Source organism: Helicoverpa zea, chromosome 6 (genome assembly GCF_022581195.2).
Source record: "Helicoverpa zea isolate HzStark_Cry1AcR chromosome 6, ilHelZeax1.1, whole genome shotgun sequence".
In the NCBI taxonomy this organism is placed as follows: Eukaryota; Metazoa; Arthropoda; class Insecta; order Lepidoptera; family Noctuidae; genus Helicoverpa; species Helicoverpa zea.
The window spans coordinates 944,056-960,702 of record NC_061457.1 but is presented as its reverse complement, the minus strand read 5'-3'; the positions used below and the strand labels follow the sequence as shown (position 1 = coordinate 960,702).

The 16,647-nt window shown below is 36.0% G+C and overlaps 1 protein-coding gene across 4 annotated transcripts in view; it reads right to left on the bottom strand.

The window, feature by feature from the left end:
• Positions 1-16,647, bottom strand: part of LOC124631318 (disintegrin and metalloproteinase domain-containing protein 11) — a 214,089-nt gene that overhangs the window by 179,010 nt on the left and 18,432 nt on the right. For all 4 annotated transcript variants that reach the window (XM_047165652.1, XM_047165653.1, XM_047165655.1 and 1 more), the window contains exon 2: positions 7,493-7,641. In XM_047165652.1, coding sequence (XP_047021608.1) covers positions 7,493-7,528 — 36 coding nt within the window. In that variant the 5' untranslated portion in view covers positions 7,529-7,641. The remainder of the gene's footprint in view (positions 1-7,492; positions 7,642-16,647) is intronic.

The window sequence follows — 16,647 nt, the reverse complement described above, 5'->3', positions numbered from 1 at the left end:
ATATGGCCCGTTTATAAGGAACGGGTTTTACAAAATATGAATAAACTTAAAAAGTGAAACTTATAAATTTGATGAGGAGAATTTAAATTCTAGATTAACAAACCAATGAGCTGTTTTCATGATTATGTTACGTAATTGAACAACATATTCATACACAAGGTTCCAGGGACATACATTTCATATCTGGGTTGACTTTTGACTACATTCGAGTAAATCTGTCCAATTCTAATGAATTTTGCGTTGCTCTCTGCAATTCAAATAACATAATTAAGCGAAACGGATTGATTTCGCGTAAATTAGTATCACTGAAACCGATTTCCTGTGACCTATTTACTGATACTACTGAAATCTGAATGTACGAATAAATTATTATTCTAGTTATATAAGATTGTTTATGTCAATGTGGTTTTGATTGTAACAGATAATCTTTTCTAAAAATTATTACTTTGTGCATCAATATTTTAAGTAAATCAAATGTGCTCGTTAAAATACGTTTAGGTATTGAAAATCCACCTGCGTCCCGTGGTAACTACTTTGCGCACCCAGTAAAAAAATAGCCTATAGCCAAATAAAAAAATATCTTAGCGTTAAAAAACTTAACACGATACTTTTGACTGATATTCTCATAATTTAAAATCGTCGTAAGTTTTTTTTATTAAATGGAGACAAAAAATATTATAATATAAACTAGAACATAAAAAGCTTAGTCTCATTCACAAAAGCCTCTCAAAAGTCAAATGTATACAAAATTATTCAAAAACTCTGATCAAATCTATTTGCGGAGACTTTTGAAAAACACGTCTCTACGCTTTTTATGTAAAAATTAGCAAACAATGCCTTTGTGTTAGAAAAAGAAATGATTGTAAATCCATGAAAATTGTCTTTGGAGGCGCAATTTATTCCTCCCTTGAGGACAAGGAGAATTAATTGATAAGCGATAGCGATTTATAATAGAAAAATAATAAAAAACTTTCATACTGTGACTGAAGTATATTAATTTTTCAGTTTAAATGTTGGAACTGTTAATAGTTCGTAACAGCTAAACATAATTTTCCAAAAGTCTTATCATTATAGAACTTAACTTGAGCAGTCTCTGTTGAAAGTGTCACAGTCGAATAATTACAAAAATACATGAAATTGCCACCCTCAAGCAGGGAGGATTTGCTTATACGTATACCTATTGAAAGTGTGTAATAACCTATATTATTTAAAGACAAAAGACTTCATATCTATATCATTCGTTGCCATTATTTTATTTTTTTACTTTATACATATATTTTTATCCAGAAGAGAGCTTTTAACTTGCACCACCAAAAAAATCGACGCATTAGTGATCCAGACATTAGGTAAACAAAATTAGTCGTCAGTAAACGAATCTCCATAGCTTGTTTATCTTGCCAGTGTAATTACCGAAGCCTCTGAACTGGGATTTACGACAAAATGGAATTCTATATATCTACGTATATACATATTATGTTATTTATTTAGTGTACCTGTAGGCTACAAACTTTTAGTCGGCCGATAGTTTGTTTGGGCTCATAAATCAGTGAAGAAGATAGACGGATGACAGAAGATAAATGGTAGTACGCATATGATGCAGAATTTTTTAATTGTAAATTTTCAAATTTCAAATTTTTAATTGTAAATTTTGACATTTCTTGACCATAGTATAGTAATAAAACATAGATTTTCATTTAGTTTTGACATTTAACATAGCAGTTGAATAATTAATATATAGTTTTTTGTTTTTAAATTCAATGAGTATTTCTACACCGGCATCGGTAGTATATGTGAAACTGTTTTATATTGTAAGACCTGTATGTAATTACCATATACTAAGAAATAAATGCTATTCTATTCTATTCTATTGAAGTCACGCTTAACTTAAAAAAGTCCTACCATCGTGCAACTGTCGGCCGACTGTTTAGTCTGTAGTCTGCGGTATCCTTAGGTCGTCTTCTGTTTGCTGCACGTGGTTACGTAGTAAATAGTGCAAGGGTTTGAAGAAGCATCTCTGTGTGAATTAAGTAATCTAGAATTAGATTGTGAAGGTGATGTGGAGGACGCATTTCGTCTTATTGTTTGTGAGAGCATAGGTTGAGCTTTACGACTTTTGATTTAATATTTACGATTTTTTTAAATAATTGTACAAAAAGTCTGTGAGTAGGGTGAATTCTGACTGCTGATCTTCTTCGTCTATATTACAAGAAGGCAACAGTGAATCAATTCTGCACTACTTGACTAGCTAAATACTAAGGACATCACCTACATTTACCCAGGGTGTTTCATGTAAATACCAACTAAATATATCGTGATTTTGAACGAAAACTTTTTCATTTACATTTTAAACAGTAAATCTAACCCTTTGACTTACATAGTAATATTTCCTTCACAAAAAAAAAAACCTGTCTGTTGTGCTATATTCGATTCTGTACATCAAAAGGGAAGAATATTTCCCTGTACAGTTATGTTTTGGCTTAAACGCTCACCCGAAAGCTATTTGCTTTAAATATATTTCACGCAAACGACCCCTTCTACAAAGGAAACCGTATACTTATCTACGTGTGTGTGTGTGTGTTTGTATATCATGGAGAACAAAATGACTAGTGGAGATGTCAGAACAAAATCTTCTAAGAAAGTAGTGCGCCAAAATGCGGATGTTCGGGGGACGAGGAACGTTACTAGCTCCGCCCTTACATGCCTTCATTGGAATCCGTCCATTATTTTCAAAATAAAATCACCAATCAATCAAGACAATTCTTTGACAGATCGCCGCCGCCAGACGCCTCGTTACTTCTAGGGTACATTACTTGACCTACAAGAAGGCGCCTGACCTCCCTACCTTATGGTATCTCCGCAATCTTTCCTTTCTCTGTGTTCTAAATATATGAATATATATCTACATATGTAGTGTGCGCTGGTCGAAGCCTAGATTGGATTTTTCAGGAATCCCGATACTGATATACCTTTGAGAATACGGCGAGTGGTCATCAAAGAAAAATTGCTGGAGAAATGTAGAATAGAAGTTTTATTCAAGCGTATTCGTTTTCAATACGGAATTATTCTTAGGTACAAAACGTTATTTTAAATCTCTGAAATTAAGATATCTACTGATACTTTAGTTAATTGCATTAAAGAATTAAGTATTGAGTATTGATCTTGTGAGCAATTTTTTCCAGTCGTAAAATACCAAGCGAGTCATTTTCATGGAATAAAGCCATGAAAATGACTCGCTTGCTGCTAGTCAGAATTTTCTTTATCTATCCACATGTCTATATTATATCTCTTGTTAATATTATTGACGTATTTTATGTCTATATGTCCTTCTAGTACATTCTCTTGGCCATGGCATCGTAAGGCACATAATATATACGCGTCTTAACATAATACGCAAACGTTATGCATTATGTATGGCCAAAATATTGGCATAAGCAGTGATTGGCTGACACAATACTGTTTGTAACCTTATCACGATATAATAAGGTTCGATTTTGATTGGCAAGCTATCGTGTTTTGGAAAACAATAATAATAAATGTCAAGTACTGCCGTGTAAGAGTGTTTTTACAATATTTTGGGGTCTGTTTTATTTTGATGCTTTGGACGTTAATAATGGGAATTAATTTTGACCCATATTTTCTTTATAGGTTTGGTATTATTTACTGTCTTAATATGTAGTTCTCTGTCTGTAACATGTAGTTGTTTTGATAAACCTATGCAAATTTTGAAAACTATCCCCATGAATAGTTATTTACATAATTCCTTTCGTTTTACTTAGAGAAGTTTTCAGTTATCAACCATCGACCATTTTCCTATTGATGTTTTTATATCAATCATACATAGAGCAAGTAAGTATACTTATATATTTACTTATCTTTATGTCTGAATTGTGAGATGTAAGTAACTCGTGCGTAAGACCTAGATGTGTCTTCATAAGAGAATATTTACGATTGACACGCACGGAAATAAGGAACGAAATAAATGAATATGTACCTATTTATTTTTACGATCTTGGCCAGGCTTAGTGTATAGTGTTATTATCAAGAAAACACCAAGTTTTGGTTACTTATATTTAATTGAAAAGGCCAGCATATTTTCTATATTTTTCAAAGATTTTCGTATTTTTCTTTATCCGGTATTACTTCATATACTTTAAGAAATAATCTTAAAAGTAAAATTTTATTTCTTTACTCTTCAATACTAAAACGAAATCTCAAAATTCTTCAGCACAGCATAAAATTATCCAATCATTTTAAGCCAAAAACAATATGCTCATAAATTTTTAGGCTTTAAAATGCCTTTCAAACTTTAGGGCTCATACGCCTATGGCCATATGACAGAAAGACAAATGAAATTGCTCCCTACCCCAGGCTCGTAAACATTAAACTTTTAAGTGTATTATAATCCACGAAATACTTCAGTTTTAAACCCAAAGTTAAGGGCCGTTGAGAAGTTTTCAAAATGGTCAAATGTTCGTGCGTTGTCGTTAGCAATTAGGGATGGTGGACATTTAGTATGGGATATTATAATTTAGGTGTCATATTCCAGTATTATTAAAAAAAGATAAAATTGTTTTACACATTTTAATCAATTATAAAAGCTAAGTTGATTTGTGGTCCATTAAGATCTCCAACTGATACTTTTATTTGTCCTTTTCCACCTCCACTAGAGTTAAAAATGACCCCTTCATCAACATGTATATGTCGCAGGGATATGATAAAAACGGGGATATGATCAATTCCCTAAGGGATTTGATCAAATCACGGAGGATGTTAAAATAACAACACGATTTTATCTTTTCTCCAAACAAATCTAGTGAATTGAACAAATCCCTAAATTGGTTCAGTGAAATGACAAAAAAATTGTCAGTTCTTGTTTGGGTCGCGCTTGCAAACACTAGGCAAGCCGTAGGTGTCATAGATGTGCCTGTAAGAAAAATAATGTTTTATGTTATTCACGATGCCTCAAATCAGCTTCATGTTTTAATAAGTGATTATTACAAATAGGCATATCATACGCAACTAAAATATTTTTTAAAGAAATTTTTGTTGATTCTTTCAAAAATTAAAATATTGTTCTGAGTAATGGTGATTTTTTATATCAATATTTCCTTGTATTGCATACACCTGATTATCATAATTATGTAGGTATATCTTACCAAATAAACCTTTAAAATATCAAAGCAAAATTATTTTTGTCATTTCACTGAACCAATCTAGTGATTTGTTCAATTCACTAGATTTGTTTAGGGAAAAGATAAAATCGTGTTGTTATTTTAACATCCTCCGTGATTTGATCAAATCCCTTAGGGAATTGATCATATCCCCGTTTTTATCATATCCCTGCGACATATACATTTTATAAAAACTAGCCTTCAAAACCACTGCACTTTCTTCATCGCTCACTGTCGACATTATCTCGAAATCATGCGAAAAGAAACTTCGTACAAATAAACTAACCAAAGGTTCCAACTTATCTCGTCTATGTTCTAATTTGGTTGAATCGACTTCACTTTTAGCATCTTCATTTTGTAGATTGCATTTTAACTCCGGAGAATTCTTGAGAAATTCTCTACTAAGCTATTTTACTTCTCCACTCACTAAGCTATCTTACTTCTTCACGCTGTCGAACACATGCTATTAAAGTAGAATTGACATTCATAGAAAAGAACCAACTGGTTCTATTTTTGGTTATGAGATATTCTGTGTACCCTTTTTGCGAAGTGGGAGTTTAATATCGCTTATTAATTTTCTAATATTGCTATAAATATATTCTGCGTCATGCGTCACTTTCATGTCTCATTTTTGTCGGAAATTTTACATATTTGGATGGGCTACCACATAAATCATATTTTTAAACTTTTAATTACATTTTATAGTTATAAATTACTAGAGAATCCGTAGGCGATGCTAATATTACTCCTGATTGGGTAAACGCCGAAAACTCCCATCAAAGTCAACCAATATCCCTAAAGTTCACCCACACACTAACAAGTCGAAAATAGATTCAAAATTAAAACAGCCCCCAACTTCAACTCAGTTATCCCCTAAGTAAACCAAAATTTACAGCCGTCCAGTCGTAACAAACTTTCCCAATTTTTACTTTTAAAATCACATACCCCAAAATTCCTATCAGCGAACTGTCGTAAACAAAGGCATAATTACTTCGAATCTTTCCAATTTCCTTATTAATCCCACCAGTTCGGATCTCAATATAGCGGAGAGAATGTTTATATAATTACTTGAGACCTTTAAAAGGCAGAGGAATCGATCGAACAATCTTTCACAACTTCAAACAAGTTCGAAGCGAAGTTAAATTGGCTCCCGAACGGATATTTTGTGTGCTCAACCGTATGGGGTGGAATGTTCGTCGGATGATCTTTATATCGTCGTAAAGGCGAGTAATTGAACCCCAGATACTTTAGACCTTCGCGCCTTACAGCTTCAGAACGAGCGATGCTCTTAAACGCGAGTGTATTGTGATATACCAGCCCTTCAATGCTCCAAGTGCTTTAGTTTACCCCGAGATAATGTAGCTGATGATAAAAAGTAATATCAGCGATAAAAGTCTTCTCCCTTGTTGATAATACTATTTAAAAGACCATGTTTCTTTTTCATGTCTTTTGCTGTTTTTACACCTTCATCAAGGTTTGTTTTTGAAGAAAGCACCCATCAGAATACAAAATTAACATACAATCAAAACAGCTTAAATCCACATTATCTTAAACTTTGTTATTGCCTACTTCGAAAAGATCCGAGTAACTTCTGAACTAAGAATAAACACACATGTACCCAAAATTACTTCTTTACCTGTTTTAAATACGTAACACAACTTTTCGGTAACAAAGTTTACATAGGAGGAATTTCGAACAGGCTGACAGAACTACGTAAGTGGATTAAAAGTCCGTTGAAATCACCCGGGGGCCAAGTCTGGACCTTCAAGCCGATCCTAAAAATTCTAGACCTATTTTGGAGTTAATTTAAAATTGATTGATAAAGTTTATGGAGAAGATAGCCTTGTTTATAGGGTCTGTATTAAGTTTGTGAGAAAACAATTTGATTTCACAAGTATTTTCAATATGTTCTGTTCATGTAATAAACGAGAAACTCTTTTAATAAGGCACGGTTTACAACAGGCTTTTGCTTAGTAGTGGGAGTGAACTATGTAACTTTGAACTGATTATAATTTGAGATGTTATACTACTATAAAATGCATTACATTTCTCATGGTAATTCCTTTGCCCTCATATTCTATTTAATTTTATGTTCTTTATATGAATTTCCTAACGTAATGAGAGTATATTTAGAGAATCTAAGTCAGCAATTAAGTATACATGATTGCTGGCCAAAGACTAGAAGCCATTTAAGACACCTTCAAATTAATTGTGAGACAGGACCGATGCTCTTTGCAGCTAATTTGAAGGCATTCTTAGAGGAGTACGTGACTCCTAAGAGGATTGATGGTAAATAGACATGATAATGAGAATCCTCTTACCTTAGGAGTGTTGACTTCGCGCGTAGAAATGCCCATCTTCTCGTGGTGACGCAGCTGCACCGGGTAGATGATCTGGTAGTAGTGCGCGCCGATATTCCGCACCAACTCCTGATTCTGTCGGTACTCGCGTAACAACCGCTCAACTTCACCTGTAGACAATATAAGGTAGATATGAGCTTATATTTATATACATATTTCTTACAGATTAAATACAGTAGATCATGTTGTGGTACAGGTTTTGTTCCAGGAAGATGTTTTGGGGGAAGAAAGTTACTAACAAGGGGAGTGAATGTTGATATAGCTGGCAAGAATGTTACTAGTGAAGTGATGTCGGACGAAGAAGCATGAAAAAAGAAAACATATTTAAGTATATTAGGGCAAAAACATTTTTTTTTTCCCGACGTCAAAAATCATCAAATGACCCCTCCCGCTGTGGGTTAGCAGCGGTTAGGGAGTGTCAGACTCTTACTAACTAAAAACCGTCGTGTTCCGACATAGGCCTTTTATGTACCAGGGCAGCGGTATCTCTTTCGAACGACCCGCAGCCCCGGCAGGCCTTAGCCCTGCTGGGCCCCGCTGGGGTTGCTGACATCTCTTTGAGGAGCGCGTGGAACAACGCGCGCCGTCGACACGGGTCTGTCGTCTAAGCAGACAGAGGGACGATGAGCCACCCAAACTCACCGCCCATAGACCCACGCCTACGGTGGCCGGGAGTCATTTCGCGACACCCGGCGCCCATGGTGTCTACCTGGTCCAGAGCGGCGGCCGGGATGAGAGGTGCGAACTCTCTGGCGTTCCGCCTCCTCCTTCTCGAGCATGATCGCTTCGCAGAAGGAGGCGACGGCATCCCATTCCCTCTCGCCCCGGACCATGGCCTGAACCAGGGCCGGGAGGTCGCCGCCGCCTAAAGCCTCGACGAGGACCTGGCGGTGCCCTTCCCACGCAGGGCACTCCTGGATTGTGTGGTCCACCGTGTCCTCGGGGCTGTCCGCACAGTGGTGACACCGCGCCTCCTCACGACCGATTCGATGCAGGTACCTCCCGAAAAAACCGTGTCCGGTGAGGACCTGCGTCATGCGGTACGTCAGGGCGCCGTGACTCCTCCCGAGCCACTCCTCAAAGAGGGGACTTACCGCCACTATGGTGGCGTGCCCTGCACTGGGTTGCGACAGTCGCTCCCTCCAGGCCACCATGAGATCGCGCCGGAGCTCTGCTCGCTGCGCGACAACTTACCGCGGCAACGGGGTTTCCCCCTGGCGCTGAGCCTCCTCGCGCCAGTCGTACAGGCGCAAGAAGACTCTCGCCTCCAGATCCCACGGTAGCAGTCCGGCTAGTAGGACAGCTGCTTCGCGGGAGATCGTGCGGTACCTCCGGATTAGCCTGACGGCTATCACCCTTTGGGGCACGTTCAGGTAGTGTACGGCCCGCAGCCGTACCGAACGTGCCCATACCGGGAACGTAAAGGGCCATGGACCGCAAGACTCCCGCGTAGAGTTTACGGCAGGGGGCGTTTGGGCCTCCCAGGTTGGGCAGGAGCCGCTTGAATGCAGCACCTGCCTTTTCCATTTTGGTTCCCAAACGTCGGAAATGCTGTAATTAATACCCAAGGTATTATAACCTTATTGCAACCGTTCATAAGTACGAGAATTGTGTTAATGATCTAACTAAAAAAAAACAAGGAAATCCAAACACAAAATCATTAACAAAACTCAATTTGCAACCAAAAAAAAGAGACCGGCCACCTGCATTCCAAGTTTAAGATCGCCAGCTATAAACGGGGCCAAAGCCCACGTTTTATGACGGACTTAAATCCAACAACGGCCGGCTAGATTGGAACTCATTTAGCTCACGAGAGCTCCTCGTGAACTCTCCAACTTGACATTTTATATGAAGCCCGGAGTATTTTGTAACGTGTGTTTTTTTGTTAGGTAGAAAAGTGTGTGTAATGAAACGGCCTTAATAAATGATTTGTTGTTATCACATGTTATCCAAACAATTATAAATTACATTTCCTTATGCGTCATATTGAATGTGGTACCATTTTTGAGGATGCTCTGCTCTGGATCAGTTGACTTTTATTTAAACCAACACCAACTTGTCCATCCATGACTAGATTTAAAATTAAACATACATACTTTCACTACCTTAGTCAAAAAAATGAGAATGTCCTAAATGACTTTATTAACAGCCTCAAACAAATCATCAATTACTACCTTTAAATAAATCTACATAAAATTTGATAGTTTCTGCAAGTTCACCGCAAAAGACTGAACCCCATCCATCATTTGTATTCGCTGTCATTTGCAATGAATGGTCCTGGGCTTTTGTAAAGAGGTTCTTGGTCGGCAGCGTACGGATAATGTGCTTGGTGATAATAGGGAACAACTCAATAACTTGGCCATGCTCTCTTTTCAAGATCAATTTTTAGTTCGGTAATTTTACGAATAATTTTTTGGTTATGACGATCTGGGAATAATTAAAGCGGTCGTATGAAAACTGGTGTATTAAACCTAGGAGCTTCAAGTCTCAATTTTTATGTTTTATTTAAATTACGGAGGAAAAGGACGTAGAGGTAGATGCTCATCCATCTAAATACTGACTGCGCCAACCGTTGCTTAACCTTATGATCGACCCTTGCGGCTGTTACTTAGTCATGCACTACTATCATACTTATATACCTACGTACTTGAAGTACTTAATTCTTCATCGTCCTTTCGTCTGAACCATTTTGATGCTCCAACGCATCGTCAAAGACATCGCCTTAATTAATCAGCAATCCAGTCTAGACGAAACACAAAACTCATAATATAAAGTAACTTCACAAACTTATTCGTACTAATTTAATTAGATCTGTCCTCTATTTCTCGTGTGTCGAACAAAACCTATCATTCACGTAATTAATATAGCGTGTCGCCGCATCTACCGTAATTAATTATTAATATATGATTGGCAGGGCTAGGACGGGCTTTCATTTGGCTCTATTGAAACCGTATATGTAAGTGCGTATGTATATATTTAAATATAATGTTTGAGTTGGGCGCTCATTGTTATAAATCTGAGTGCGCTACTTACAATGAAGGATCGAATTTCGAGTAGTTTGTTCGTCTGTTTATTTGTTGGTTTATCTGATATTGTAAGTTCGGTTTGTATTGCTGAGGATCAATTTCTGTAAATCAATATTGTTGAACTGAAATTACTTGTAGTTTTGTTGGTACGAAGTTTGGAATGAGGATCGCAGATAAATACTGTTCAATAATATTGAAATACTTTTTTGTACAAAAATAAACTCTGGAAAATAAGGTTATTTTGTTAATTCGCTATAATTACGACGTAACATAGGTTATTGAAATCCGCCGCAAATAAAATGTGCTGTACTTTCCAACATCACCAAATGACACTCACAATTGAAATCTAACATCGCATCTAGAGATGCACATAACCTTAAACATATAAAAGCAACTAAGAGTACATCATCACAATAACCGAACTACCGAATACTTATTAAGTTCCATACTTTCCCCAGCTACAGTCAAACGTTTGACAGCACGACACCGCTCTACTAATTAATATTTCTTCTGCTCATAACTAAATGGAACCGCGACCGAGTCATTTTCTCGAGGTTTTTCCTTGTAGCGTGAAATTATAAGCATCCTTATAACATTGATCAAAGTAATTATTATTCAAAGAGACGCTGAATATGTGGTACACTTGTGTGACTGTTGCTTTGAGATGTTTTTGTGATGAATAAATGTATGTCTCAATAATATTTAATAGAGAAAGTTTGGATGTTTGTAACTGTTTCACGCTAAAATGGATTTTGATGGGATCTTAAAGTAATATGTAGGTATACGAAGATCATATATATCAGAATACTTGGGCTATCTTTAATTGTTGTGTATTTTTTTTGCAAAGAGGATAAAACCACGATTAAATTGATTATACTTAGTCTTCTTATTTGTTAGTCATTGTGTATGTTCTGTAGAAACTAGTAGAAATAACAACACACAACATATTCAAAGTAAGCAAGTGTATATCAAACTTTAAGGCGAACCAAACATTCTCATTAAATGCGATCAAAACTTTACTCATAAGCAAGTTCTCATTACCAAAAAACGCAATTCCCCACCTGTTCTCAGTCAAACTCACAACACAGAATCTCGGAATCGCAGAACAAAACAAAAAGCATGTTACGCCCGCAATAATCAGGGCGTGAGTCTCTCGTATCCCTATTTCGTAGTGACTGGAATACGCCGACATTGTCATACGCGAATTGGGGCGTACGCAAACGCGGTAGTACGAGAATACGCCATCTTGATGTTTTGATGTGTAATTAAATTGACGCTGGCTGGTGCACTCGCGAGCATGGGATGTTACATATTGTGAGGATTATCCGTATGATATTGAGGGAAGCTTATTTCGTAGTGGGACAAGGGTTAAGGTGAGCGAGTGGTTTTAATATTTCTTTAGGCTTTATGTATGTTTTATTTTGTAGGGAGGAAAATTTATAGATGATTTGACACATGTTGAGTGAGTATTATTCACGGCTCGCTCCATTTTAGGAAAGAGTAAGTTCTATTCAAGTATATGAACTTAAAGTTTTGGCGTTTAATCCTCATACCTTCATTCTTATGTGTTTCACCAAAACAAAAAAAAAGTCTAAACGACATAAAAGTCACTTTTAAAAACCCAGCTTTTAGAAAACACATTCTATTTTTAAATTACCCAAAAACGGTGCGGCATATTGATACGCAATTTGAGCCAGCTCGAATACGAAATCAGTTCTAGGATTAAAAGGGTGTAAAACAAACGAAATTCGTAAACACAACACCCTTTTACATTAAGTACAAACTAATAGTAAAGTCGGGTAATCCGTAAGTTAATTTGGAACGAGCTGCGGTTGAGGGACCTAGTGACGTGTTTGTGTTATTGAATAGTCCGATAGGGGTATACTGGACTCCTCAGTTACCCATGCTCGTTTTTTAAACTCCTCTTAAAATCTTTTACAGACCAGACATTATTTAAACCTTTTATAAAACAAATATTTTTGTAGACCATAGGTCAGGCATGTGTAACGAGTATTTCTTCTGAAAATATTTTTGGTTTTTAAAGAAAATGCATCGGCTCTATTACTCTAATTTACATTCTGGTAGTTTTTTGGTACAATTGACAGTTGCTGTCAGTCAGTACAAACTAAACAGTGGTATTTTTCCTTGAAAAATGACAGTGCCAGTCAAGTGCACTAAGTGTTGGTAACACTGACCTCTATATTTACCACACTGGACCGGCTGTTGTCAATGTGCTTTTGTGCCCGTTTGATAATCGCCATTTTGGCGCTGTTAGACGTAGCGAGTGTCCGTGGTACTAAAACGTAGTCGTCGTAACGTAGTAGTAGTGATGTCGACATCAGCGAACAAATATCGATAAAAAAACTCTTGATAATAAGTGTTTACAGTAATCATAATTACTTACTATATTATATAATGTGCCCGCGAAATCCAAATTATCTTACTTTTTTTGCATTTTGTAGGTCAATCCCACAACTCATGTTGATGATTGATTGATTTGCATTCATAGAATTTTTTACATACATATAAAATTTGCACACATGTTAAGACGCACGTATAGACTAACATATACGTACATGTAAAAACTATGCAATTCTAGTTATATTAGACTAGCTTCTGCCAGCGGTTTCATCCGCATCCCGTGGGAACTACTTCCCGTACCGGTAAAGTAGCCTATAGCCTTCCTCGATAAATGGGCTATCTAACACTGAAAGAAATTTTCAAATCGGACCAGTAGTTCCTGAGATTAGCGCGTTCAAACAAACAAACAAACTCTTCAGCTTTATAATATTAGTATAGATAGGGCAGAAAAACATGCATTATGTCTTAATCAGACTGATTTTATACGGCAAAAGTTTGGATGAATATTTGTTACAATTTAATGGAATAGTGAATTAATCAAACCAAAAAGGTAAAATAAAACACTTTTATAAATTTAATTTATATTTTAATTATTGACGTGCCCAAATTATTTGACGTGTCAAGAAATTTCGTCAGTGAAATGTAATGAACATAGATAACTATATGTTTTAGGAGTCGAGTTGTGGGTTTTCATGTTTTTAAGCCAAACTTTTCTCTCCTCCAAGCCTTTTGGAAGTCTGGAAAAAATATAGGTTTAGTAACGTAATCTCAAATGAAGGCTGAACATTACATATCCGTAAACATCATGTGCGAGAAAATAATTTGACTACACAAGCTGAACTATGTCAATATCACGGAAAAAATGTGTTATCAATTAACTATCGATAGTGAAAATATCGATATGATGCAACCACTGGAGATGGCGGTTCTAGTTGAAAATTGTAAATAAAAATAATCTTTATTCATACGAATTGCATTCGGTAATGCTTGTTTAGAGTAAGACAAGATTACTACGTTGTAGTGTGTGTACGTAATTTAATTTTGTTAACTAAAAATATGACTAAATAAAGTATTACAAACAAACCTGTGAAATGATATGTGACTGTCTTTTTTGTAGCGTCTCTTGCAATATACACATGACCTCATTCTTGATTATAATGCTTATCACAATAACAACATAAAATTACAACCAAATTATTTAAAAATGCAAAATTACTTTAAGTAAACAAACACTTCTCTCACAGCCATTTGAAATTATACGTCAAAATTAGTTCTGTGGACACTCGCTTAGACGATATTGGCGCTTCAAATGGGCACAAAAAAATTGCTGTCAAACGTACGGAACAGATAAATATAGAGGTCAGTGGTTGGTAATGTATTGACAAGATCAAATTCTACATTCAAATAATTAAAAAAAAAACACCCACCACCGTTCCTAATTCAAACACCCAAACACATAAACGGTTTGAACATGAAGTTTCCATGTCAAGCCGGATATTCGTGCCTTCAATTAAGTCCTCATAAGATTCAATTAAACTTTGAATGCTCGAACAGGCAAAATCTTTTGTTCTACGACGACGGGTCTGAACGTTCGTACACGTGTCGAGACGTCGGGTGTAGAAGAATGGTAGATTTTATGTAGGTATGTGTGGTAGAATATGTAGTAAGGGACTATTGTGAATTTGTGGTATGGGTTTTAGGAGGTATTTTATTTATTTATTTACATTTTGACTTCCTTATTTCGTCGTGACCATTTGACTAGGTTACTCTAGACTACTCTAGAGAAATAGTAAAATAGGACTTTTTGATAGATGTAAAAAAACATGTGCTCACAGGTAGCCCGTGTTGTAATATCGTGTTGTACGTAACTCCGGAATTAGAAATATATTCGACTAAGAGAAGGTAAAGGTTGTGACGTATAAGGAAGTTTACCTAACATAACCTTCAGAAGGAGCTGGACTGCCAAGAGGTGGGCTCTTTAATTAAAGAAGAAGAAGATAGACGAAGTAAGAGAGTATCCGACTGAAACAAACTTTATAAAAATGTCTCAAGAAATGACAAAATTCACAAAACAACACAAAATCAGAACTCAAAAACAAGCAACAGAATAAAAACATCACAATCATCTGAAACACGAAATTAAGCTCCGAAAACTAAATGATACCGCCGTACAAACTTCCAGTCTCAAGAAGTAATATCGTAATTGAAACTAAACTGAGCCCAATTAGCTTCGTATGAAAATAATTAGTGAAGACAGCGTATAACAGAGCGTCTTCAAGACGCCGTATAACGGAGCGTCGAGACGGTGAAGGCCGAACGAGTATGATATTAGTTTTAAATGGAAATGATTAAGAACTTTGCGCTTATGCTTTTTATATTGATGCTGGTCTGGTTTTTGATGTGGATATTGAAGAGAGAAGGTTTCTGTAGCAGATGTTTTAGGTTTATATCTATAATTGCTTGGATTTTTTTTTATTTTATAGAAACGTTAAGCAATACGTATTGTTTTAAGTAATAGGACTTAATTTTGAAACTTGTATTCTTTTTTGTAGAAAAATATCGAAACAAATACGTAATGGTCGACCTGGTAAAATTGGTATAGTCAGGCATTAATGGATAACATTTTCTACCCACATGTTCATGAAACACATTAATAGTCCAAAAACTAACAAGTCAGCGTACAACAAAACCCCTTACGCGACTTAATTAACTTTAAACAGATGGAGCCGAAAATATGTACATTTACCCTAAATCTTTGTCATGTAACCACAATCAGTGTACCGAGACCTCTTTAACCAGTATTTTATTTCATGAGTGACGGTAGTATGGAGGTCAAATTATGCTGGTAGGTACGTTGGTACGTTTGTGAACTTAAAATAGGTGTTGCTTAGTATGATGTATTGCTTAATTAAAGATAAGCGGTGGAACAAAGTTATTGCGGGCCCGGCTCTCGATACGGTAAAGCTCTTGGGACAGAGGCGTTGAAACTACGGAGATGGTGGTGAAATCGATACGTTAATGTTTGATGTTGATTCGTCCTGGAGGCTAAACATTATGGCTTCTTGAACGGTTTTCCAAGTTACGAGCTATGTAAAATTAAAAAGTTTTTGAAAAATATAATAAAAAAAAGTTACTACACAAAGCAACTAAAACCGCCAAATAATACTATCATTTTATGAAATCTTCCTAAAACTATCACGTTCAAGAAACTGTATATCATTAAGTAGTCAGTTTTTGCTATGCAGTGCAAAACTGCACTCATTACTCTTACGTTTTCCACCTACAGTTACTCTTATAACTCAACATCAAACTCTAACAACATACCTTTTTGTTCTAAACAACACACAATATACTCTCTATTCATAGCTACGTACACACGAGCATAATTAATCATATAAATCCCCGTATCACATATTAATTACAGCGGGCTTCAACAATACACGTCAATGAAGGCAAGCGAACATGACGGAATAGATTCCAAACCATTGTTCTTTATAGCACGAAATTTTAAAACTTAATATATGTTGATGACATTATGTGTGGTATAATTTATGATGCAAATATTTTGTTATTTTGTAAAGGTTTGGGGGTTAATCGTTTTTGAAGTTCTTGTTAGGGAAAGTGTCAATGGAAGCAATTTGTCATTTGGTTTTGTGTTTCGATATTTTTGGATTTTATTTATAGTCGTCGTACATAATATGAAATATTGTAGTCATATGCAAAAGCTTA